Source organism: Acartia tonsa, chromosome 3 (genome assembly GCF_053477335.1).
Source record: "Acartia tonsa isolate MP-2025a chromosome 3, ASM5347733v1, whole genome shotgun sequence".
NCBI classification, from domain to species: domain Eukaryota; kingdom Metazoa; phylum Arthropoda; class Copepoda; order Calanoida; family Acartiidae; genus Acartia; species Acartia tonsa.
The window spans coordinates 11,829,050-11,856,177 of NC_137262.1; the positions used below are offsets into that span (position 1 = coordinate 11,829,050).

General features: G+C 30.7%; 1 protein-coding gene across 3 annotated transcripts in view; it reads left to right on the plus strand.

The window, feature by feature from the left end:
- Positions 1 to 1,362: 1,362 nt before the first annotated feature.
- Positions 1,363 to 27,128, plus strand: part of LOC145313320 (echinoderm microtubule-associated protein-like 2) — a 69,108-nt gene continuing 43,342 nt past the window's right edge. For all 3 annotated transcript variants that reach the window (XM_080152667.1, XM_080152669.1, XM_080152668.1), the window contains exons 1-10: positions 1,363 to 1,422; positions 2,828 to 2,899; positions 4,828 to 4,953; positions 5,346 to 5,394; positions 5,498 to 5,524; positions 5,971 to 6,028; positions 6,916 to 7,091; positions 16,206 to 16,266; positions 18,275 to 18,359; positions 26,263 to 26,306. In XM_080152667.1, the coding sequence (XP_080008793.1) occupies positions 4,944 to 4,953; positions 5,346 to 5,394; positions 5,498 to 5,524; positions 5,971 to 6,028; positions 6,916 to 7,091; positions 16,206 to 16,266; positions 18,275 to 18,359; positions 26,263 to 26,306 (510 nt within the window). In that variant the 5' untranslated portion in view covers positions 1,363 to 1,422; positions 2,828 to 2,899; positions 4,828 to 4,943. The remainder of the gene's footprint in view (positions 1,423 to 2,827; positions 2,900 to 4,827; positions 4,954 to 5,345; positions 5,395 to 5,497; positions 5,525 to 5,970; positions 6,029 to 6,915; positions 7,092 to 16,205; positions 16,267 to 18,274; positions 18,360 to 26,262; positions 26,307 to 27,128) is intronic.

Below are 27,128 nucleotides of genomic sequence, written 5' to 3' on the forward strand. Positions count from 1 at the left end.
AACTATGGGTACTTCTTGGTGCTAAGTCACTTAGTTTTAAATTGAAGGATCCAATTTATTATTGGTGAATAGTTTTCACCAATAAAGATTGGATTTCAAACAACCATAAGAAAATAATTTTTTATCTTCTGAATAGCAAGGACATCCAGAAAAAAAAACATTTGAATCCTTGGAGACAGATATCGAAGGAAATCCAATAATTTTCTGTCCTCACTCTCCTTCTTCAACAATAAAATGGCATGCAAGGTGGTCACATAAAACAGCCAATAATAATCATAATTTTTGCTACATTACATTGCTACTAATTTACTCCTATGAAATATATCAAACAAAAAACTTCACTATAAATATCACAAATAAATTCTCATATACTAAAAATGTTAGAATCAAGAGAACTAAATTTTACGTTGATCAATTAATATGCTGTTTACCCGCGATCGTGGCTCAAAACGTAGTGCATCCGCTCGTCGCAGGGGTGGTGATAGGTTCGAATCTCGGACCGACACTGCGTCATAACTAAACACGTTAATAATGGTTCCTACTGCTGCTATGTCAGGTGTGCGACATATATAGTAAGAGTAAGGGGAATGCCTTGGCCTATTAACAGACGCAACTCACTACCATGCACAGTTATGACTTCTCAGACAATCAAAGGGTTGGTTGTCTAATGGCTGTTACTTAACCTTATATCCTTGGGTGTTAGAGTATCGCATCCCACAATTGGATGATGCTCTGGATTCTATAGATGATCACTTAAGGAGAAATTTACCCTTACGAGGTAATGGTAATCATATGCTGTTTTGTAAAAACGCTAAAAACAAACTATTATTTTGACAATTTATATAACCGTATACAATAAGATATATAAGTTTTCCGGAATTTTAAAGTTAGGGGGAGATTTGAAATCTGCATCAAATTTTGAGGATTTTTTATAAAATTCGTTTTTTCTATAATTCTTTATCTAATAGCGGAAATGCAATTTAAGTTAATTAATTTTGGCATCTGTGATTGGTGGATTTAAAAAATCTGCGCTCTGATTGGATGGCGTACATCATTCAACCAATTAGAGCGCAGGTAGTTTAAAATCCATCTATCCTATTGGTCAAAATTAATTAACTTAAAATGCATTTCCGCTTTTAAATAAAGAATTATACAAAAAACTAATTTTATAAAAAATCCTTAAAATTTGATGCAGATTTCAAATCTCCCCCTAACATTAAAATTCCGGAAAACTTATATATCTTAGTATACAATAAATAATTTTGATTCTGGTGACAAAAATGATCTCATTCTAGTATTATTAACAGCCTAAAATAAAAGAAATAAAATTCAGAAAAATGATAACAAAATGAATTTTTTTTCAGAGAGAAATGTCAGTTCAGTTTAATCTAAGTTAACTTTATAACAATCATTTCTTAACAGGTGAGAGGTAATATTAACAAGTATCAAAGCTGCTCTATATATAATGGCTAACCGTCTGTCTATACTTGAAAAGATAATATAACCTTTTTTAGTATAAAAAGGTTTTCATAATAAAAGTATAATTGTCAATTATTGATTAGTCTACTTGACTTGAAAAAAACCTGTAACCTATAAAGAAAGAAAATTACAATAAAAAAACCATTAAAAAGTATAAATGATTAGTTGTTAAGACAGAAAGTGGTAAAAAGCGTGTATAAATGAATATATGGCATGCAGCAGCAACAACAAAAAACCTTTTTACAAAAACCAATTAGTGTTGGAACAAAACAATTAAATTTAAACCAATACTCAGCCTTTTGGCGCGAAAAAATGAACATTTGGATTGTTTCAAAAGTACTGCACTTGTTTTGAAGAATTGCTTAATTGCGTCTATTGGTAGTTTAATGGCGCCCAAAAGTTCAAATATGACAACTAATCACTTTCAATTGTAATTAATTTTTATGCAATATTGTATGAATAATAAACCAATATCCATGCAGTCAGCTAAACCACAAATACATTAACTATATTGCTATGGATGTCTTACAATTCAACCAATTTTATTGATGTGTTACAAACGCATAATGTAGTTATTAATATTTTCGTTAGATTACAATGAAATTTAACTAAATCTAAATTGCTAAATGCAGCTTTAAAATATTTTTTTTTCTTCCAAATTTGCTAAGAATATTTTTACGGATTAAATGAACACCATTAAAAAGCCTTTTTTGCCTATATTGCTTAGACATCAGTTTTCTTTTTACCTGAGGAAAATTGTATTTTCTATCAAAAAAGTCTTAGTGTATGTTTTTAGAACTACAGATTTTTATTCAGTTACATAAATATTATCTTTGGAAATGGGTCTTTAGTTTCAATATTTTCATCTAGATTTTGCAGCCGCAATATTTCCATCAACAGGCGGTAATAAACCTTTCCAGATTTTTAAATGTATCCCATTTTTAAAGAGTTTAGCAAAAGCACATTTACTCTAAAATACTAAATGTTCATCTGTCTGTACATTTTTACATCTGCTTGTGATTTTGAAGACTAGTTAATCTTAAGCTATTGATCCTTCTTAATCCTAGGGTACTTTATCAAACTATGATCCAATCTGACCAGTGATCATCTACCCTGTAATTTATTTTGTCTGTACGTCTATACTGAGCCAATTTATAAGGATGGAAATGAAATGTGCTGCTATAATTTCATGTAGGATCTATTCTACTCTATAATAATGTTTGTCTGTCTATCTGTTCGGCTTAGATCTTGATATTTTAGAAAATTATTTTTAATATTTAGTGCTGTGCTACCTACGATTGTTGTTATCCTTGTTTGCTATTTTCGTAACATACCTTTTTAATTTAAGGTTTATATAGAGATATAAATATGGATTCCTGTTCTAAAAGATGTTCAAGAACTTTACAGTTTGGTTCTGTAGGTAAACATTTACACAATAATAATTCACAGATTTAATCAAAACCAAAACCTTGGATACTGGTATATTTTGGATGCTTACAAGAGTTAAAAACAGTATATAAAATAAAGGTGCTGACCCTCTGATAAATAGATTAAAACTTGTTATAGCAATTATTCCCTCGGGTAAGAAATATTCATTCCTAAACAAAAACTGGACAGGAATACCCCATTCATAGTTATCACATTTCTCATATGATAATTCCTATAAAAATTTTTGTCTTCAAAAAATCTCCATGTCAATAATATGTCAACTATGGCAACTTTTATAGAATGCCATACACATAAATTTAATATTGTCAATGGAGTGATTTGAATTTTTGAAACTTGGCATGTCGATAAAATGTTCAGCAGAATTTTAACATTGATAAAGTCAAAATGAGAGATAAACTAAATAAGACAGTATTTGATTTTCTGTATTTAGCTATGTTGGTATTTTCAATTACAAATATAAATCCAAATACCTCTCTCATCTTTCATATAAAACAGCAAATATTTAATTAGTAAATTCGTTTTTATAATAAATATGTATTACAGTAACCACTATAATTTAGTTTGGTTATTATTCAAAATCAAAGAAAATTATACCAAAGCAAACTAAAGCATTTAATTTAATAAGAATATATGAAAGGCAACAAATTATACTTTTAGCATTAACTGATGGTCAATATTTTGTTGATTGAAGATTAAATTATGGAGTCCAAACAGATGAAACATTTTCTTATCATAGAACAGATGAAGCAGATATATATTAAAGACAATGTTAGAGTAAAAATTCTGTTATAGCCGAAAACTTATGAAAAAAAACTTGTTTTTTCCTTTTTAAAAGACGTCATGTGATAGTGATTAAAAATAAAATAGCAAAATTAAAAATAATCTGATTACAGTACTTAATTGAATTTTTATTTTTGTATCTAAAAAAAGCTTCTTTGTATGAATATAATTTGTTTGCTAGAAACCTGTCAAGAAATGTCTGTTCTACAAATCTACATGCATAAAAAGTGTTCTTGCAATTCATCTAAAATATTTTTAACGAAATTATTGCAAATTTCAATGATATGATCATAATAATTTATAAAGATGTTACGGCCATAAAATTAAAGCGGTAATTATGACAATTTATTTTAAAAATATAAAGTTCAGTCTAGAATTACTAAGTTAATGAAAACAGTTAAGCCAAAATTTGAAGAAAAAAAATTATGACTAGGTTTAGACTCTAGGTATCGAGTAATAATCACTTGATTAGAAGACGAAGAAAGTAAGTCGCTCAATGTGACGTCATAAAAATGAGGTATTATCCATCTCTTTTTTAGGGGTTTTCTTTCCCACTCCTCCTCTCCTAAGCACTCATTTTTATAAAGTCAGAAATTTTTTGAGCAACTTTCTTCGTCTTCCTTGGTCAACTTGCAAATTTCTTATTTCCCTATTTCTTTTCTCTTTTTTAATGTTGAATTTTTTGGTTTCATAGTAGGTTGACCGTATCCAAATGCAAAGATTTACCACGGCTTACAATATTCTAAACCATTTTGCATAGCTATAGTTGGATCTCTAATCCGTTTCTCCTAAAAATATTACAATTTATGATGAAACATTTCACATCTTTTACCTTTACATAACATTTAATTTTTATCAGATTTTAAATCCTCTTTTAGGGTCATGGTAAGAAAACAAAGTTGTGGGTTTCATCGTATTTTCACAGTAGCTGTAGGAAGATTTTTTAGTTTAGGTTAGGTTGCTAGAATTAGGAGAAAAGCAACTGTGAAAGTACGACGAAGCCCGCAACTTCGTTTTCTTTTCGTGATCCCTCTTTTATTATACACAAGCTATTTGTACTTCAATATTTTGTCTATTGTCCTTACAATGTACTTTTTCATGATTTAAACTCTGTTTTAGTGTACTCTAGCCTTGTGTACTGTACTGGCCTGTACATTGTGTTTATGTACTTCTTGTTGATCCTGAACCTGTCCCTGAAGCCCGAACTGTCCATGGCCTATGTCTGAAGTCATCTAATGGACTCAGGTTTGAGTTTGATATTTGAATATTTCTCATTTGTAACTAATGTAAGGAGTTATCAAATGTTTTACTAAAGTCAAGCTAACACAAAATATTGCCATTTCATTCAGCAATTAGTACAGGTATCTAAAGGGATAAGGCAATGGCCGATAAATTGATGTAAATCTCAAATGAAGATTTCCAAAATTGCCCTTTCTGTATATTATAATTGGGGGTTGAAAAGTTTGGTCACTCAACTTCATGTACCAACCTATCCAAATGCAATAAAAGTCCCCAAAGTTTTTAAGCCATGAAAAAAAACGTTATCAAAAAACTTTGGGACTAGTGTAATAAACAGCCCAATGTCCCGTCCCTCCCTGAAAAAGCACACTATTCAATTGAATTGATTAAAATTTCAGGTTTCATCAAGATGTCTGAGGAGGACAGTGGTACGATCCCTTGCTCTAGGTAGATAAATACCTACATTTCTACTTTTAAAACGTTTATTTTTATTAATTTTTAATTATACTAAATTTTGCAAAAATGTGTGAGTAATAATTTTATTTTTCAGATCTCAGACTGTACCAGACATGTCAAAGTAAGCCTTTTTTTCTTCAAATTATAATTTTTAAAAAGATGACAATATCCATATAAGTAAATCTTAACAAATCCGTTAATAGAACAAATATAACAAGTAACAAGTTTAAATTTTGGATTGTTAAAACATAATTTTCTTGAGAAGTTGAAATAGAAGGTAATACAATATATTTCAATATTACTTAAATATCAGATATTTTTAATTAATGATTTTAATGGACTTCTGGTTGCGTCGCTCTTTCAACGTAATAAATCATTAAGAAAAGGTTAAAAGTGTGATTCTAACATTTACGTCCAAAGCATTAGTTACAAACGGTCTGACACACGAAAATATAGGAACGATTGAAATTAACGCATATCAATCTAAAATAGAAAAATTAATTTCTAAATGCAATGAAAAGTTAAATCTAACTTTCAGGTTTTTGTAAAAGTTTAATTTTATTTTAGATTGGATCAACGAATATGCACTCCTGATAGTCTCATCTCTGATAGTCATGATATCCAGGTAAAGTGTACTGTAAACTCATGATAGTTTCATCTCTGAATGAAACTCCAAATAGTATCATCTCTGATAGTCATGATATCCAGGTAGAGTGTACTGTAAACTCCAGTTAGTTTCATCTCTGATAGTCATGATATCCAGGTAGAGTGTACTGTAAACTCTGGATAGTCTAATCTCTGATAGTCATGATATCCAGGTAGAGTGTACTGTAAACTCTGGATAGTCTAATCTCTGATAGTCATGATATCCAGGTAGAGTGTACTGTAAACTCCAAATAGTATCATCTCTGATAGTCATGATATCTAGGTAGAGTGTACTGCAAACTCTATATAGGTAAGAAGCAAAAGACTCTTTAATGATTAGTCTTCATGAAAACCTCATAAAGTTTTTTTTATAGTTATTGTATGTTCTATTTATAATTTTTACCCTTCAATAAGGAGTAAAAAGTCCCCAATTGCCGTTACTAGTTTATAATTCTATAGAAGCCTACATCTTTAAATGAATTGACTTACATATGTTTAAATAGACTTGAGCCCTATTGAGTTTTAAACAATGCATTTCATGTAAGTTTACAATACATTAAGCAGCACAGAGCTATGCATTATAAGTTCAGTATTGTTGTTTTCTTTCTTAATAAACTTAGTTTTGCAATGAATAATCTATTTATAAACATTAGCATTTGCATTCCTTTCTTCATTTATTTAACAAAATTACTTTAAAGGCAAAATTTTATATAAGTAATCTATAGCAAAGCATTTTACACACTACACTACACTACATTAACCTTTCATATATTCGCCTTTCCTGGATATTTTTCTGTAGCCATGATGTTTCCATTTTTGTTAACACTATTTGATGAAATAATTTGTTTAGACAAAATAAATTTTAAGGACATTCATTCTGAGGCTGTGTACCTGGAGGACGACGGTGCGTCTGCTGGAGACATTGCCGCTGACATACCTGCCGATATGGCCTCTGATATCACTGGCAATGGTCCATGCGGCGGACTTGGATCGGGTGGCAGCGCGGCCGATGACAAAACACAGGACAGCACTCACACTGAAAGGTAAATTTTACAAAGAGAGAAGGGACAACTGGCTATTTATTATACTAGTCCCCAAAGTTTTATCTAGGGTTGGGCCGGATATCCGGCAATTTTTAATATCCGGCCGGATACCGGATATTGAAACTATCCGGCCGGATATCCGGCAATATAATATTTTATATTTTAAAACAAAAATTTCTGCTTTTTAAATTATAAATGGCTGTAATTTTCTTATTATTGAAGCTATAAGAACAATTTTTTTCTGAATATGTAAATTTTATATTAGAAATATCAGAACATAAATTTTGGCGGGGGCAGCAGTTCTTGGCAGCTGCTAGCCTCAAACTGGCGGTCGGGGTAAACAGCAACGGATTTTATGAAATTGTGATATGTCATGAAGACATACAAAAAGTCTAAATTTAAAATTTGAAGTGTCTAAGTCAAAAATTGCTGTCACAGGAACCGTTTAAATATTTCTGGAGACCTGGAGGTTCAGGACTTGCAGGACTATACCTGGAACCTGAAATCGACTTGAACACCTATATTTCATATGAGGATGCACGACTATAGAAATTTAAGTATTTGATAACATGAAATGCTTTGTTTAAGTAAAAAAAAAATGTTTTACTTTTTACCTGAATTACCTTGCCAGGTTTGCTGGCATCCTGTGCCCGCCAGGAAGGAGGTATTTAAAAAATTCCAACTCTCAGTTATGTGTCATAATCATATTTCGAAAGTCATTTAGTTATAGCCCTCTTCCTTTAATACAGAGAAAATGCAAAGGGGGGGGGGGAGCATGCGTTCAATGCCACCTCCCCGCCCATCCTCCAACAGGGGTTAATATTACAGATTGAGGGTAGTAATAGTTTATTAGATTAATTGCTTAGAAGAAAGATCATTTAATAGTTACATAATTTTTAAGTTTTAAACTGAATCCTTATAATAAAGTAACAGGATGTCTATCTGTTTGTCTGTGCTGAAGGTTCTACAGGGTTCTCTTGGCCCTGGGAAGGTTTATAACTATTTTGGGTGAGGGTACCACCACTCTCCCAAGGGAAATTGCCCCTAAAAAAAATCTTAGAGGCCTCTAAGGGCGTAGCCGCCAGTTTTATATAATAAGACGCCAGTAATTTGGCCGGTTATCCGGCAATTTGGCCGGATATCCGGTAGTTTGCCGGATATCCGGCGTTGACCGGATATCCGGCCGGATACCGGATATCCGGCATTTGAAATCGGCCGGATATCCGGTATCCGGCCAAAAAACTATCCGGCCCAACCCTAGTTTTATCATTATGTTTTCTTATTCGTTGGCTTGAATACTTTGGTGAATTTTGATTTATTGAGTTAAGTGTTCAAACCTTGCATCCATTAATTTTAATCTACAGAAGGGGTAATTTTGTGTCTCATTATCTAGGATTTACATAAATGTATCGGCCATTGTCTTATTCCTTTAGATCCCTGAAATTTAACTAGATGCATTTAAACAAAAAAAAATCTTTTTATTTCAAAAAAATTATTCAAATATTTAAAATTTAAAGAGTAAAAATAGTAAAGGTATAATTATTGTTGTTATAAGAAGCCCTTTTAGAATACTGTGTAAACTTTCGAAAAAAGTATAATGTATACTAACCTCTCTAAAGAGAAATACAGAAAAGGAAACTTATGATAAGAATGCAATTGATAGGACTTCCTTTTACAGAAATAAGGAAAAGAATATGAATATTCTGAGTACTTTCATATATTGGATACTAGAATCATGGATTCATCATCATAAATCACAATTATTCGGTTTAATATTATTCCATGGTTACTTGTATTCTTTAGTGACCATGGGAAGGATTCAAAACTTTGGGTACTTATTGGTTGGTTAAATCTTGCAGGGTCTAAACTTTTCTACAATACAATTTTAAGTAAATTCATACATTACCATTCAGACACACTTACAATTCATATTATTTGAAATTTCAATTCCAATTCATATCAAATCGATGTTAAATTCAAATTTAAATTCTCTTTAATCCTATACGAAGATTTTAAGCAAATGGCCATTAAAGCCTTTTCAATCTATTATAGTTATAAACTTTAAAACACTTTAAATATTTTTTTTAACTTGGAAGAAGTTTTAAAGAAAAAAAATAATGCATATATGGCAAATTTTGCTTCAAGTCACATCTTTGTGGTATAGTCCCTTTCGTGGCAACGCACCTTAAGGGCGAATCTTTGTATTTTCACAGTAGCTTTTCACCTATTTCTAGCCCCTGCGGGGCCAATGTAATTACCCTTTGGGGGCAATCATCTAACCCAATATAATCTAACCTAACCTAAAATAACCTATAAAAAGCCATTTTAAAAATACGACGAATCGCGCCTTAAGGGGCGATGCCACGAAAGGGACTATTCCCCATCTTTGTTGTAAAATATAAATGTATATTTTACAAGATGAAAGGCACCTCCTCCACTCTTCTGGTATAAGAATATATGATTATGGAATATATTGAAAGGGTATTTACAACCTGTCCATAGCAAGAATAATAATTATTTTATCTTCATCTTTATTGGAAGAGTACATATATTTTTAAAAGCGAAGCTCTTCTATAATTAGGATCTTTCGGTACTTCCATTTTAAACATGTTGCTTTTTAACAACAAATTTTTTTGTGATATAATCATCCGATTGGTCTGATGTTTGGAATACTGATTCCTAGGACAACAGAGTACAATGTTACCAACGAAACATCTCTATAATGAATTCCTAAAAATGTAAGTATGTTCATAAAAATTATCCTGTATTTAAGTAGTTTTTCAACAAATTTACTTAAAAATTTGTTTCGAAATTAAAATTTATAATTTTGTTTGACACACTTCAAGTGTTAATGTTCGTTTGTCTTACCGTTTCTGAGCTTCGCTTTTATAGATGTTGTTATCCTTGTTATCTTACAAATGCAAACAATCTATAATGTCTCATATTCAGCTTTAAAATGAAGCTTTAGTTTTGAGAATCGGTTAACATTGAGTACTTTTTAAAAGAATTTAGAAATAAGTACTCAATTTTAATCACAGTATATATTATAAATTGTTCAGAATTGTAACTTTACAAAGTGTCTTAAAAATCAGCCATGTGACGTCAAAAAATGAAGGGTTTATCCATCACTTTTTTAAGGGTTTTCTTTCCCACTAACCTCTCATCTCCCTCATTTTTATGACGTCACAGTTTTTCAATGATTATATAAGATTTCAGATAGTTGAAATTGCTATTTATTGCTGCGAGCAAAAAAGTGACCCAATGCTGTTGCGCTTTCATTACCAACTAACAGAAAGATAAAAGAACCTATAGAGTAGCTTTGCTATTAAAATCGTCCTTTTTTTTCAATATATTTCAATGAAAAATTTGCTGTCAGAAATATTTGAAGGAAAGATATAAATGTTCCTCATAATGTATATGATATTCTAAGTCAGTGCCAACTAGCTGACAAGACAATATTTAAAACTGGTATTTCTATCAGGTTTTATTGATTATGGTTAATATGAATTCCATCTATTTTTCTCTCCTTTATTCCTTGCATCTCAAATCAGCCTTAACTCATTAGAATTTATTGTCATATTAAGAAGTTATATACAAAAGTCATGCATTCAAATGATTAGTTGTCTGAAGAATGTTGGTTAAATGATAATGCAATACAATAAGCAGTATTTGGTCTATAGGAACTTTGAATTATGACCATGTGTCAGTTCTGTCACCTAGAGTTTAAAGGTCAACGTGTCGTAATAAAAGTATTAAGTATAGATGTATAACCCGGACAACTACCTGGATCCAGTGTTGGTACCTTTTTGATCTTCTAGCAAAAAGCTTTCTACATTTTTGTAGCGACTTGGCTGTGTAAATATTTGCGACATTATTGGCTGATATTCAAATTGCAAGTCGGCACAGAGTCCACGGGGTGGGGCATACAGTTATTTAACCCCTTCCCCATCTATTGTTTTGATTTAATTTCAGAAAAATGTTTTAATAAGAGAAATAAATACAGAAATTCTAGATGCCCAATTAGTGTAGGAACAAAAGGAACATAGTTAAGGGTAATAAATCTATTCATTAGAGATTCATAAATAGAATACAAAAATAGTACATGTAAAACTCCGTGCATTAGACTTTTAAATTCGACAAAATAAAAATATATCAATTGTATCTGGAGTTTGTTGTTGTACTGTTGATCACTGTTTATATACCTTACAATTTTGCTATTTGTTCACACTCAAACAAACAAAGTCTTCTAAACAACAGGGAGGGAGGGGACATTAGACAGTAAATTAAACTAGACCACAAAACTTTGGGAACTTTGTTTACTAAGTTAAGTGTTCAAAGGTTCAAAATTTACAGAAGGCCCGGGATATTCTTGTTTATCATATTTGGGAAGTACATCAATTATTGAAAAGAATACCAGTTGATTAATTATTAGTAGCTCAGGTTCTTAAAAACAACAGGTTGTTTACTGTACATCCCTTTATCCTAGTAAGTTAAGAACTATATCTTTCCATTTCCAATTTTTAAAAATTAAAAACATTTATCTGAGAAAATATATAAAGCCAAAAAAATGTCATATTCAAGATTCAAAGTAAAAATTGTTTTTATTTTTATTTCTGTTGAGTATTGATTGAACAACAATAAAAAAATTAAAAGAATTTGACCTTTCCATTTTCCATGTATCCATTTATACCTGAGTAAATGTAAAGCTTTGTTTAGTAGTTGAAGCGTTCAAGAGCTTTGTTTAAAAGAATGCGGGTCTTTCTTTCATATATACATTTCTTACATTTTATCATCCCTATGATAAAGTAACAGGATGTTTGTTTGTTTGTCTGTTTGTACCGAATGAACAACCGCTGAACTGATATGGTTTTCCTACAGAGTAGCTTCTCATAGGTCCTGGGAAGGTTTATAGCTATTTTGGGGGAGAGTACCACCACCCTACCAAGAGAAATCGCAAAAAAGCCGCGCTGCGGAGAATTTTAGTACTATTAGAGAAAAAAAAATATTTTTGGTAAATAGCTGATTTTAACATAGATTGACTAAAACAATTTTACGTGTCCCTAGAGGTCTATAGGGGCATAGCCGCTAGTAATATATATATTTACACATGCTCTGCTTTAAAGTTTTACTAAAAATATTATAGTTTCTAAAAGTAATTTTACGGGTATTTTACTTCAAATTGTTCACTTTTTACAGCATGTGTATATTCAAATTTGATCATATTCAAAAATTAAACTTGACTTGGTATTAGCTAAATAATATTTCCTTTGATGTTCTTTAATTTTTTTTGGCGTTCAATGACCAACCGACCAACAGTCAATCCATACGTAAGATTTGTAGACTTGCTTTGCTACTATCTAAAATCTATTTGATGGTGAAGTTTGTGGTTGAAAGAAATTGCTATAGTAGATATAGACGGTTAATTTGGCCCCACCCACAGTCCGTCAAACTTTAAAAATAAATTACATGCTGACAAACCGAATACTTCCAATACTTATTAAATTGAATGCGACTATTTATATCTGACTCCTTATGCAATTAAAATGAGAAATAACCACTCTTTCGTACCAAAATCTGAACACTTTATAACCTATAGCATGGCAAGATTATTCCTCAACTGTTATCCTCTTGGCTGATTTAGAGATTAAGTATCTAGATTATATCTTTTTCCGAAGAAAAGAAACATTTTGACCAGATGTGTCATTTCCAGCCAAACTGCTTATTGCCACATCATCCCCAAAATTAAGATTTAGATTATCATTTTTTTACCATATTAAAAAACTTTTTGTTTTACTTTTTGGGCTAATTATTATTGCTAACAAGTATTTAACTACATCCTGTCAACTGGAGGTTGGCAGCTGTCCTCTGAAGTCATAGAGGTCGAATTTCTTATTTTCCAAAATTTCTTTCTTTGAAATACATTAATTTCTGCCCAATATTATGTTTCAGTATAATCAATGCATAAATCCCTTCAAGAATAGCCAATTTAACAGAATCAAACTTTAAAAATGACAGAAAAGTAAAAATAAGTATTTTTTCTGTTGATTTTATGATATCTGTGCATATAAAAGGTAACACCCAAATTTGCTGTTTTTTAGTATTTTCATCAATTTTCCTTGAAATATAAAGATATCTTAAAACTGATTGATTGGGCTTGTAAAGGAACCATTTGAGCATCTTCGGTCGAAAAAGGTCTGATTTGTGAGCATTTTTGACCAAGTTGTGGCCAAATAATAATAAAACATAAAATAAAGTAACACACTTTAGATAAATATAGGAAGTATATTTTGTATTTGAAGTAAAGGCTTGTATGATAAATTATTGGAAGCATAAAAAGTAAATAGTGAACATCTTTCAGCTAAATATCTCCCATACAAATTGCAGTATATTATACCTTAATATATTACTAAACCATTTTTGGCATATATGTATATATAATGTATAGTATGTACATCTTATTTACTTATATAAGGATTAGGCTTGGGCTGGATACTTTTTTGGCCGGACACCGGATATCCGTCTGATTTCTAATGCCGGATGTCCGATATCAGGCCGGATATCTGACCAACGCCTGATATCCGGCAAATTAGAAATAAACCGGATAACTGGTATCCAAATTGTTTCAATATCCGGTATCCGGCCGGATATTGAAAATGGCCGGATATCCGGACCAACTCTAATAGGGATTACTAGTCTACTTATTTTGGAAAAAAATGTATTCAAAGGGTAAAACAAGAATAATTATTTCCACAATAACATACAAACTCGCAACGTTAATAATAAAGTTGGACCTTACAGTCAAGAATTAAGCTATAGAAGACATGAGTTAAAGTTAATTTATGAAAATAAACATATAAATTATTTATTATAGTCAACTTATTAAAATGTTTACATGACAAGCAACTGATTTTAGTATGACTAGCAACTAAACCATTGGTGTACATTTTATTTTAAAAAATTATCTTTAATGGTCAACCAAAAAAAAGAAAAGTCATTTGTCAAATCGTCTATGATACGATAAGACAAATAATTTTTCGGTATGACTCCTAATCCAGCCGATTCTAATCCTAGATAACCCTGGAGGCTAGGGCAAAGCATCTTATGTCTATTATAGTAGCTATTTGTACCTTTATAATAGGAACTTGATGCATATGATTTATACTTTGAAACTTTATTCTGCACACAACTTTATTGTGGGGATTTTGGTGTACACCACTTCTCTCATAAACTAAGTTACATTATATAAAGATATTCAAGATCTTATTACATGGATGTGCACCAGATTTTTGTATACTCTGATAAAGTGATGCTCACAGCTGACTAAAATAACGATACCCCCTTTCCTCCTACATTACTAAACCCATTACCCTCCTACTGAATGAACAAACTGGCCAATAAATGAGGTTCATAAAAGCAAGCTAAATTGACGATACATTTTCCTTGTCAAGTTATTCACTAAGTTTCTATATCCGTTAAAAAGATTTTATATTCCTTTCTAGAATATCTTGCAGAAATGAATTTAATCTAAAAACTTCTTAAGATATGGTCCCGAAATTTATCTGCCATTTTCTTTTGATTTTTGAGTATGATCATGATAATTTATGAAAATTTGAAAACCAAAAGCCAAATTACATCTAAAAATAACTTCTAATCATTATAAAGGTTTTTCTCGTATTCATTCGAATCCGGTGGATAGGAACCGGTTCTCATCCATACGAAAAAACTATGTCTAGCATCGTATTATATCCAGTTTTCTACGAATATAGAAATGTACAATCATAAGATTAAAACCAGTTTTTTTAGCCGGTGCCTCCGGCACCTCGGGGCTAAAAAACTAGTTTTAATCTTATAATTGTACATTTTATATCCGCGTTTATAGCCGTTTATAATACGATACGAGAAATAACTATTATATATTTTTTCTATTAAAACGTAATTTTCATAAAACCTATTTTCATTTCATATAAAAAAAAATTACACTAAACATAAATTAAATTTCCAATTTGATTAAATTAATTATAGAATAGCTGCGCCCCTAAATTTAACACCTACCATCTATACGTCTAAATTGCCCAAAATCAGCTATAATAAACTCTCCTATAATAAAAGCACTCAAATAGAAACTGCTGATCTGAAGATGTTTAAGTAATGCAGCCAATGAAATATGAGCAGAGATTTGCAGCACACCAATAATGGTCAATATCATTGCAACCTACATTTTTGGAAAAAAGGAATTGGTTAATAATGTTAAAAAAAAACAGATAACCTAGATGCATTTAGCCGAACGGAGTACAGAAGCCTCACCGTCAATTAAGCAGCTTTCAAAAGTCACCCAATAAGCATACACACAGCCAACGTTAACATTAGATTTTCTAATACATCCAAAGCTGGTGCAGCCAAGCGGCGGAAGGTGCAGTTGCATCTCCCTTAAAATGCATGACCATACATTTAGAACAATTTTTCATAATATTTTATAAAAGTATAAAACAGTCGAACAACGAAAATAAGTTGAAGAGTAGATAGATACAAATTAATATGTAAAATTAAGAACTTAGTGGCCCTAATTAAGGAGAATTATTATCCCTCTGTCCCTGACAATCGGCAAGATATTTGTATTCCCTTTACCCACTTGCAATATATTTCTTCTTTCTTCTCATATACAACTCACATTTTTTATAATCATAATAAATTTTAATTTATATATTTCACCTGTTGACCATAAAAAATTTGATAAATATTATTCTAAATGCGTCCAAGCTAGTGTATAGTAAAAAGTTAAGCTAATTTTAAACTAAGTTAAAAATAAAGTAATATGTTATGTTTACTTTTAAATAGATTAATAGTAATCTATCGCATCGTATTATAGACAGCTTTCTGCGGATAATAAAATCAAAATTTTAATATTAATTATAATAGTTTCATTAGCATTGAACGTTACATTTATATTATACTATTCGTAGAAAATTGTCTATAATACGATAATATTCATGATTTTTCAGTGCAGTTCAGAACCGGTTATATTCCAGCGGATATTAATCGGTTTCGAAGCCATACCGGAAATGATATTCTGCCCTATTTAAAGGGAAACTGAAATATGCCATGTTATTTTTTTAGGGACTTGGATGGATCCGGTGGAACAAGGGATGCAGATGCTTCTGGAGGTGCATGGACACAGGTATAGCTTTGTCTTACAGATAACAAAGGAACTGTACAAATATTACATGTCGGTTGGTTGGTCTGTGATTCAAATTTTTGCGGAATTTGATTTAATGTTTTAAGGTTTTATCATATACAGCTAGGCCTATTTATATAACTAGCAGCTGCGCTCCTAATATCTAGGAGCTCTGTATTCGAATAAGTAAGGAAAGTAAGAAAATAGCCTAAACCAAACTTAAATATAATAATTAAATAAATAGCCAAAACTAGTCCTATAAGAAGCTTCCATAAAATGAAGAACTCAATCAGTTCAGTAGTTATCGAAATCTTTAGCTACTTACAAAAAAGCCTATCTGCTCAATATAATAGGACAAGAATGGTCAGAATTTTTATGTATTTCCTTAATTTTGTAGGTAGATAAAACCTGCATATTTATAAATGAATCCAGCTATTGCTTTAGATCCCCTAAAGAATATGGATTGCCTGTTAAGAAGCTTAACTGCAATACAATAAATCAACTTAATATTCTATAAATCCGAATATAACAAATTACAAACCATTTAGCCAAAACAGGAATAAAATAGTGGAGTTACATAAACATAAATCTTTCCTAAACCAACTTTTCTTTTAAATCAATTCGCCTAAATTTATGGCTTTTGTAAGGAAATTTGGGGCTAATAGATTTACAATTTTATACAGAAAACAAATACATAAATAACCTGTAGTAGTGTCTTACTAGGATATTATTTACAACAGTTTTGGCAGGGCTCGGCAGCCGCGCCTTAAATTTAAACCCGCTTGTTTGCCAAAAAAATCCAAAAATATGGATTGTCTATTAAGGAACAGGTTTAGACATCCAGCTGAATTGTAAAATTATGATACGAAACTTTGGCAATAGTCCCTTTCGTGGCAACGCCCCTTAAGTGGCGATTCGTCGTATTTTTAAAATAGCTTTGTATAGGTTATTTTAGGTTAGGTTATATTGGGTTAGGATGATTGCCCACAGGGTTAGGCAACTGGCCCCTCAGGGTTAAAGCTCATCGCAGGGGGTAGAAATAGGAGAAAACCTACTATGAAAAATACGAAGAATCGCCCCTTAAGGTGCGTTGTCACGAAAGGGACTATACCCGAAACTTTTACTGAGGCTTACATGGCACACGCGGCTGCCGAGCCCTAAGTTTGGTTTGAAAATACTAAAAAGATATTAGCCAGCCAGCAACTTAAATTCAAATATATTGGTTATTAAAACTTTCTCTAACTTGCGACGCAAAATACCAAAAACTTGATGGCGTAAATAAGTTTGAGTTACAATATTATAGTTTACTAAAATTTTGCCAACCACCAAATAAAAATCTCCAAATTAAATTCCGGGGGAGGAGGTGGTCTTATTTTTCAACAATTGTCCTGTCATTGAATGTTGCTATTGGATTTGATCTTTCTTGTTACTTTTTCTTCTTTTTTTGGCATTTTAATATCATTCCATTCTTTACTGTATAGCTTATGCGTGGATTATTTAACAACTCTTTTTACAGTCATTATTTTGTGCCTTGAATAACCAAACATTTTTTGTTACTTGCTCTAAATATATTTATACTTGCCATCAAGAAAATTGTGTTTTAAAGTTAGGGAACTGTTTTTAAATGTGTTAAGGTTTCTATTGGTTTCTACTTTACATGGAAGCTTCTTTAAGTTCCATTGAAGATTTATATTTTTATTTTTGTCTTTAAAAAAATACCAACCCTATTAAAAATCTACTTTACCCTTTTCTATAATAAGAGTCTGTACGTCCGTACTTAGATTAATAGTCTGCTTTTTAAGCTTTGGCACTCTACAAGTGTTCATGTTCGTTTGTTCTACGGTTTGATATCAGAGCTTCGCATTTATGTATGTTGTCATCCTAGTTAAATATGAATTGACAGGGGGAAGTGGTAATTCCCCCCTCCCCCCTCCCCCAGTGAATTTCTATAGCGCAGTCGCAATTATGTACATAAAGTAAACACGACTTTTATTTCCCATAAACATTTTAGGAAAGTGAGGACCGATTGAAAAGTGCTTGGACAGACATTGTGGAGATGGAAAAGGATTCTATGATTGATAGGCTTTTCTTGTTAGGTAAGTGAATACACTTATAGTTTATTGGTATTTGCCATGATATGACTAGGCATATAGTGAGGTAAAAAAAAAGGAATTTATCGCCAGAATAGCTTTTCCAGTATGGCTTTGATTAATATCACAAAAATTTAAATAAAAATCACAAAATTGATACCAGTTGTGTTAGCCCGGGCCTTCAGCCCATTAGGGCAAACAAAACTGGGTTTAACCTTATAATTTTTTACTTTAATATCTGCGGAAAGCTGCCCATCATACGATGCGATAAGTAACTATCTTTTTCATCCTTAAATTTTTAGCCCGATTTTAGAATTTATTAAAAATCTACCAATATTTCAAAATGCTTAAATAACAGTAACACTGTAAAAAGGGTTGTGAAAATTCCCAATGTAAATCACTAAGAATTGTACCTACCAAGAGTCATGAAAAGAATGCAATGGAGTTGTAAAAAGTACAATTCCTTTGTTTTCCATTAAAAAAGAAAATATGTCATGAAAAAAAAGTTTTATTGTAAACCAATGTTTTTTTCTCCATGGATCTTTGTTAAAAGTTATTTCGTAAAAAGGATTGGCGGAAAAATACAATGATAAACTTTTATTGTAAACAATTGCATTACAAAATGTATTTCCAACAAAAATTTTATTTTTATCTTTTCTAAAATCAAATTAACCTTTAGATATATTATTACTTGAATTTTTCACAGATTTCCATGTACTCAAATATAGTGAAAAACGCAGAGGGCTAAAATAACAATATACCCCATCCAATCCCCTCCTACTGATGAACGAAATTGCCAATAAACGAGTTCCATGTTAGCAAACTAAATTGACTACAATTTTCCCACTGCAATAATTTAATGCGAAAATAATTTTGTTGATCATGATTGAGGATGTACTTTAATTATCCCTTAAGCTCTTTAACTTCTTTTTTTTAAACAAGGGAAACTAGAGAAAAAAAGAAAAGCCTAACTTGAAGATTGATCAAAAGAAAAAGCAATTCCCACTTCTCCCTAAAACTTTGCATAGATTTAGAAAACTTGGTCCTGCTTCTTCTTATTATACATGACAACAAACTAAGTGTGGAATCAAAAAGTACAAAGAAGCAAAAAAAACTTGGATCTAGGACACATTTCTAATTATGTATTAATAACAGAATAATAAAAAACAATTAAAAATTCTAAATAGTTTTTAAAACTCACTTCAATTACCAAAGAATAAAGATTTTTCAAATCAAATTTTGTCTTTAAACTTTTGTTTTTCTTTAAAAAAATAACTTCAACATACAAAAGTTTGTAATATTTTTACTGGAAATAATTTTGTTTATAATTTAACCAACACTTTTCCGGAACAAATTTAAAAGTTTGATAATAAAGACAAAATGTTTATGCTGTAAATATGTGTAAGATGAATAATGATTAAACTCCTGGCTGAGCTTAAATCTTAAATAAAAATAAACGGGTATGCATATTTACCTCTAAATTTGTTAAAGACTTAAATTCCTTTTAAATGAGATCTTAAGAGAAAAGACAATGGATGATAAATTGATATACAATATTTTCAATGTTGTTAAAATTAATTCTTCCTTCTGCAGATTAAAACTATTGGTTAAAACAAATGAACAAACCAATCAAAATTTAGTAAAAGTACCCAAAGTTTTAAGCAAAAATGTGACTATAAGGTAAAATTATATCACTAGTATTATTAAAAGCGAAGCTTTTCTATAATTAGGGTCGGTCCGTACGTCCGTTAATCCGTACGTCCGTGGCAGATAGCTTTTTTTTGTTAATTTAGGCACGTTAGAATTGTCCTATAAATTTCAAATTTTGCATGGTGATCCATTTATTTTCAACATGTTGATTTTTTTACTTTTTTAACAACTAATTTTTATATGATCTAATTGTCCGATTGATCTGATTTTTGGTATACTGGTATCTGGGACAACAAAGTACAATATTATAAGCGAAACAACTCTATAATCAAGTCCTAAAAATGTAAGTATGTCTTTAATAATTATCCTGCATTACGCAATTTTTCAACAAATTTACTTACAATTTTGCTTCGACTCTTATACATTTATATTCTGATTATTCAGTTCTAACACTCTACAAGTGTTAATGCCTTTTGTTCTACAGTTTCAGAGCTTAGCTTTTATGGATGTTGTCAGCCTTGTTTTCTATAGTTGTTTGGCTTACGAGATTTAAAAGTTTAATTATTATTGAAAAGAAGTTGTATCAACTTTTTTTATATAGCTAGCCGGTTCTTTTAGTAAGTAGTAGATGTAAAATTTTTCATAGAATTCAGATATGCAATCGGTTTTTTTGTAGACCTCTTATTTTTTAAGTAATTTAAGTTTAAAAAAAAAAAATAAGTCGATTTTAAGGTACTAAAATGCAACAAAAAAAAGAAAGAAAATGGCCATTATGAACAAAAATAGTAAGATCTTTAATTTGACACCTTACTTTTTCAATTCTGTCAGGTAATTATTGAAAAAATCGATTTTTTTAAACCCACGAGAATAAAAACTTTGAACTTAATTTTATTATTTCACAGATAAAAAAATATGGGTTCATATATACCTTTAAGAATCAGAAAAATATTACGAATTCATTGTAAGCAAAATTGAAAAAAAAAGTTTACAATATAGTATATAAACTACAATAAAAGGAATTATATGAAAATATCATATTATATTGTACAGGCAACGTCTTAATTCTTTAATTGAGTATAAAAATGGGAAGGGGGTAAAGAGGGGGTAAAGAGGGGGTAAAAAAGGGAAGACGATAGTGTTGCCTGAACAAAAAATACAATTGGCCATTTGTTTAATTTTTTATTTTTTTACTTTTTTTCAATTTTGCTTACAATGGATTCGTAATATTTTTCTGATTCTAAAGGTATATATGAACCCATGTTTTTTTATGTCTGTTTGAGAATATTTAGGTCTAAAGTTTTTATTAAACCGAGGTTAAAAAAATAGATTTTTTCAATAATTACTCAACAGAATTTTAAAAGTAAGGTGTCAAATTAAAGATCTTACTATTTTTGTTCTTACTGGCCATTTTCTTCTTTTATTTTGTTGCGTTTTAGTACCTTAAAAGCTGCTTAATTATTTTTTTAAAAAACTTAAATTACTTAAAAAATAAGAGGTCTACAAAAAAACCGATTGCATATCTAAATTCTATGAAAAATTTTACATCTACTACTTACTAAAAGAACCGGCTAGCTATAAAAAAAAAGTTGATACACCTTCTTTGAATATTATTTATCCATGATAATAAAGATTTATCATTTATGAAGAATTATTCCAGCTGGCAAAATAAGGCAAAATTAATTCTTTTTGAAAAATTATTTTTCATATTCTGTAAATTTTCTATACAAAGTTTGGCTTAAAAGTTTGATAAACGAAATTTATAAGCATTGTTATTTACAGCGAAACTTTTTCTAATATACAATAAAAGCCTGTATATCAGAACTCGTCCGGTTGTCAATCTATAATACAAAGTAGCTTGATGTCTGTCCGTCTGTCCGTCTGTCCGTCTGTCTGTCCCTTAAGATCTCGGTAACCACTGAACCGATTGGATTCTACTCTTCAGGGTATATTTCTATTGGTCCTGTGGTGGTTTTAAGCTATTTTCTTGGGGGGTGGGACACCCCCAACCCCCCCAAAAACAAGAAAATCCCCCCCCCATTTTTTTTTTTTTTTTGCTGAAGATTTCTTTTAGGTTTTGTAGAAGATTTCCTAGGTTCTTTAGGTTTTGCAGAAGATTTCCTAGGTTCTTTAGGTTTTGCAGAAGATTTCCTAGGTTCTTTAGGTTTTGTAGAAGATTTCCTAGGTTCTTTAGGTTTTGTAGAAGATTTCCTTGGTCCTTTAACGAATTTCGCCTTAATTTTTTTAATCACCTCTTGGGGCAAAGCCCCTAGAGGCTAGGGGCGAAGCCGCTAGTTGTAAATTAAAGCACGACATAAGAGTTTGTTGGTTGACTCATTTTTGAAGATTTTTTTTTATAATTTTCACCATTGCAAACGTTAGTTTAAATCAACTCTTTATCAAATGTACAAAATACTGCTTCAGACCAATTTAATCATTTCGTTCAAGGTGTTGTACTAATTTGGGGTTTATAAATAATCTAAGGAAGTAAATACTCAATTATTTTGGTCTATAAGTTTGTGAGTGCAGCCTTAGTTTTTCACTTTTATGAATGTTGTCATACTTGTTTTAAACGATTGAATTTAAAATAATAAAAAACAATTTCTCTGTTTTATTTTCATGTTCTACAAGTTTTCAAATGCATCTTTCAACTTTACTATTTTAAAGAAAGATAAATTTTGCAAAAAAAAAAATACATCCATATATAAATATATTAAGCTGTGCATAGTGTTATACATACTTAAAATGCAAGCATATGTGAAATAAAACTGTGGAAAAAATTCTGCTTGCATAGAAAGTTTTATTGTAATTGAATTTATGGTTTATATATTATGTCCAGACAATGGGCATAAAATGGATATAAAGTTTTATATTAAGAAAGCATTAATATGATGCTATTAACAATCGCCAGCTGCAAGCGTACGACATACCAAATTTTAGATATGAACATACATGTGCCATATTATTTTAAAGCCACCAAATGCCGGCTATAACAAAAAACTCATTTCATCCATAATGATCTTAGTTTATTTTGTTGAGCAACACTTGTATTTTTCTCCAAATTGTCAGCCATCGTTACTTCAATATTTTGTAGCCGCAACCGATTTGCCTTATTTTACCAATTCATCTGCCGAGCCCAGCTAAATAGAAACTATAATTTTGAAAGGCTTAACAGTGACAACTAATGTATCCCCATGATATAATATTTATTACCCCAACATGCCATGACGATGCAGATTCAAATATGTTGTCTGAGCTTCAGGGATAGGAAAAAAGTCTTAGTACTCAGACCAACCCCTCACTTCTATATACAAATCCTATAATATAAAAGTAGTAAGGATTGTTTGTCTGTAGCAAAAGAACTCTGAAAATATTGATCCGAATTTTCAATTCTTTTCAAGAATGCTATTTTTACTGATTTGTGATGGTTTTGGGCCATTTTCCTAATCTCCCATGCCCTTCCCGAGAGTTTAATCCCGAATAAACTATCTACGATTTTTTTCAGTAGATTAAGCTTTCGATAACTAATGGACCGATTAAGGTCTCATTTTTATGTAAGCTTCACACAGCTCATGTAATGGTTTTATACAATTTTCAGATTTAAGTCTTTGGAGGATTTGAAGCTATTTTTAGCCCCTCTCTTTGAATACGAGCCCCTAGAGGCTAGGAGTGAATACGTTACATTAATAAAAGCCACATAAAGCAAGATTTTTACATTAATAATATACTTAGTTAAAATTGCATTATCTTATCCTTGTATTCCTGCACATGGCACAATTTTTACAAACTCATATGCTCAACATATTTGCCTTCATTTCTATTTCAAAATAACAAAAGTCATCGTCAAATCTTGGAGCTTAGAAACTTTGGCCAAAAAAATATATATTTCAGTTTTACTGGTTGTGTTTAGCTTCAAAGCCGAAATGTGATTAAACTTTGTTAATCTCAGGTTTAGACTTGGAAAGTTGATAATTCTTCCTTTCAAATTAACCCCAGTTTGGTTCTGTTGTGTTCAATATGTCTGTATGTATGGAATGTCTCATTTCATCTCAAATTATTAATAATTTGTGATTTGAATTAATAGTAAAGTAAATGAATAATTGTTTACAAATTCTAAGTGAAACTTTATATAATTAACTAGCCTCCCCCAAATTTGTTATAAACCTTTCCAGGACCTACGAGAAACTACCCTGTAGAGGAGAACCATATCGGTGTAGCGGTTAGCGAGATCCTTCGGTACAAACACACAGACAGACAAACAGACATCCTGTTACTTTAGTATAAGGATAGACCTACCCCTTCAGTTAAGGAAATTAAATAGTGCTAATCCTAAGAACGAAAAACACGTAATATTTTAACTTTAAAAACATATTAGAAATCTAGATGATCTTTTACAATATTTTACAATATTGAATAAAAAGTTTGATAATAACAATTAGAATAAAACTTTAAATAATTTTTATTCTTAATACGACCGTATCCAGTTAATTTTGCCCTTATATTTTTGGATGGAAAATAGATTAATAGATGCCAAATAATAAGGTCAGAAAAAAAATATTGAGTATTTGCTGATCTTCTATAAAAAGAAAATATGTGGGAAAGTTGTTTATACAAAATTACATAAAATGTGGTCAGTAGCAAATAGAAATGAATTTGAAATACAAAATTAAATTTAGGTTTCTTTAGCCTCCCATTAAATGAAGAAAAAAGAATGTGGATTACTTACATAAAAAAATATCAATGGCAGATTTAAGAAATAAGGTGGCTGCAGTAAAACTTTCAGTTTTCAGCCTTGATATTTATTTGGTGTTTCAAATTTCCTACTGTAGGTTGCGGCTGCTTTATGTTAAAAATTTCGCAGTTTAAGCTGCGGATGATGATACTGCTTAATCCTGGGTAAATCTTTCATCTGTCATCTTGCAATTAAAAAGATACTTAATATTAAATCAATTCAGAAAACTTAAAGTTAATAAAATGAAAAATTATAAGATGAAAATCAGTTTTGTCAGACCCGAAGGGCCAAAGGCCCAGGATAAATGATTTAAATCTTTTGATTTTTGTTTTAATATTCGCAAAAACTGGAAAAAAATCAATTTCAAAGTTAAACTGAAATATCAAAAACATTATTGTGCTTCTTTGTTGAAACAATGAAAGGAAATGTTTTCACTTTCCCTCTCTTTATGTTTGACAGCTGCACTTCTAATATGAAGATAGAGATCTTGGCAGAATCCCTTCAGTTATTATTGGACTAACTCCCCTCCATTCCAGCTTTTAAAAAAATAATTTGTGGAATATGCATAACTAAACCTTCGCAAAAGATTAGGGCAAAAAACACAAAAGATCACAACAAGCATGCAAAATTATGTGCAAAATATTCGCACGATCGGTATAACCTCTATGCCCACTGATTATTTTCATATTTAAAAAAAATAATTAGGAGAGGAGGGGTCTTATTTTGTCCACTTCGAGTCTAAAGGAATATTACCAGGATCTTTCTTTTGTGTTACATTAATAGAATATTCTCATTATCTAACATATACATTATACACTGAGAAGAAAAAGCCAAGTATTGATTTTATTTTAGGTAGGTCCTCGAAGGGATCGATAGATAACTTATATGTGAAATAAATATCTTATTTGCCATGTTTAAAAAAATTTCTTTCAACCTATTAACGCCCACTTTCCCATGTTTGTAACCAATTTTGAAGACGAAGAAAGTCGCTCAAAAAAATACTGATGTCATAAAAATGAGGAATGAGGAAAGGAGGAGTGGGGAAAAAAACCCTGAATTAAATGATGGATAGTTTCTCTTTTTTATGACGTCATATTGAGCGGCTTCCAGCGTCTTCGCCAATTTTAGGATTTGTTCTGTACACCCCCAAATGACGTTGAATATAAGACAATTGTAAAAACATTTTTAACATTTGCTTATTTACAGTTTTATCTTTAATATCCACATATAGGAAATATTCGTATATAGAAAGAATCTATAGATAAGATATTGACTTTTATTCTTTTGTATTTAATCTGCACTTATAGTTTTTGGAATAATTTGCAGTTTAAAAAATATTTTCATATTTGATTCATAATCATATTTGTTTTTTTTATCAGCGATGCTACTCTATAATACTATCTTTTACTTATCCGCAGTATCAGTATCGCTTCTGCATTTGATATTCGTAGTTGCAATATTGACATTTTAAAAACCTTATCTACTTAGCTTTGATTTTCTAAGTAATAATAACATAATTTTTATATTTAGAAAAGAAAGTGAGTCTTCAGAACGATGAAATCTGCTGCCTCAAGGTAAACAACTTTTTGTCATCTTTCTGACATAACAAAATATTTTTATATTTTTCACGATCGTTTAATTAATAATCAGTTTAAATTATTTTATATAGATTTAAAATGAAAAAAGCCAATTTTACTAAAAATTACCTGAATGGTCTAAAAAGTAGCTGGCTATATTTAAGTTGGAACAGTATGATTGTATTGGTCGGGTTTTAAGCCATAATGGGGTCAACTCTACTAAAGGATTAATTTAAGTTAAGGGTTACAATAAAACACTAAATTCAAAGGGCGCAGCGACTAAATATAAAGTTATATAAATGTATATTAGGGTGGGTCGATTTTGGAATTTCACATTAGTAGACATTGGCAAGGGTTACTGGGCCAGTATAAAAACCTGTGGAACTTGAAAGACGTTTTTTAATCCAAAAACAACGGGCGCGCGGGGGGTATAAAATGTGCCCGCCCCCCTATAAAACAAAAAAATTAAATTCCTTCAAACACAGGCATGTTGCATATCAAAATGACCGCATTGAAATGCTGATTACAGATCTGAAAACCGTTTTGAAAAATATTGATTCAGTCTGAAATGGTTTTCAAATAACCTACCAAAATGAACAATTTTGACCAAATCAGCTGTTTTTAGGTACTTAATGAGATCTTATTCGAACTAGGAGCAATATTTTTCAAAACGATTTTCAGTTTCGTAATCAGCATTTCAATGCGGTCATTTTGATATGCAACATGCCTGTATTTGAAGGAATTTAAATTTTTGGTTTTATAAGGGGGTGGGCACTTTTTATACCCCGCGCGCGCCGGCAGCCATAAGAGCCAAGTCAA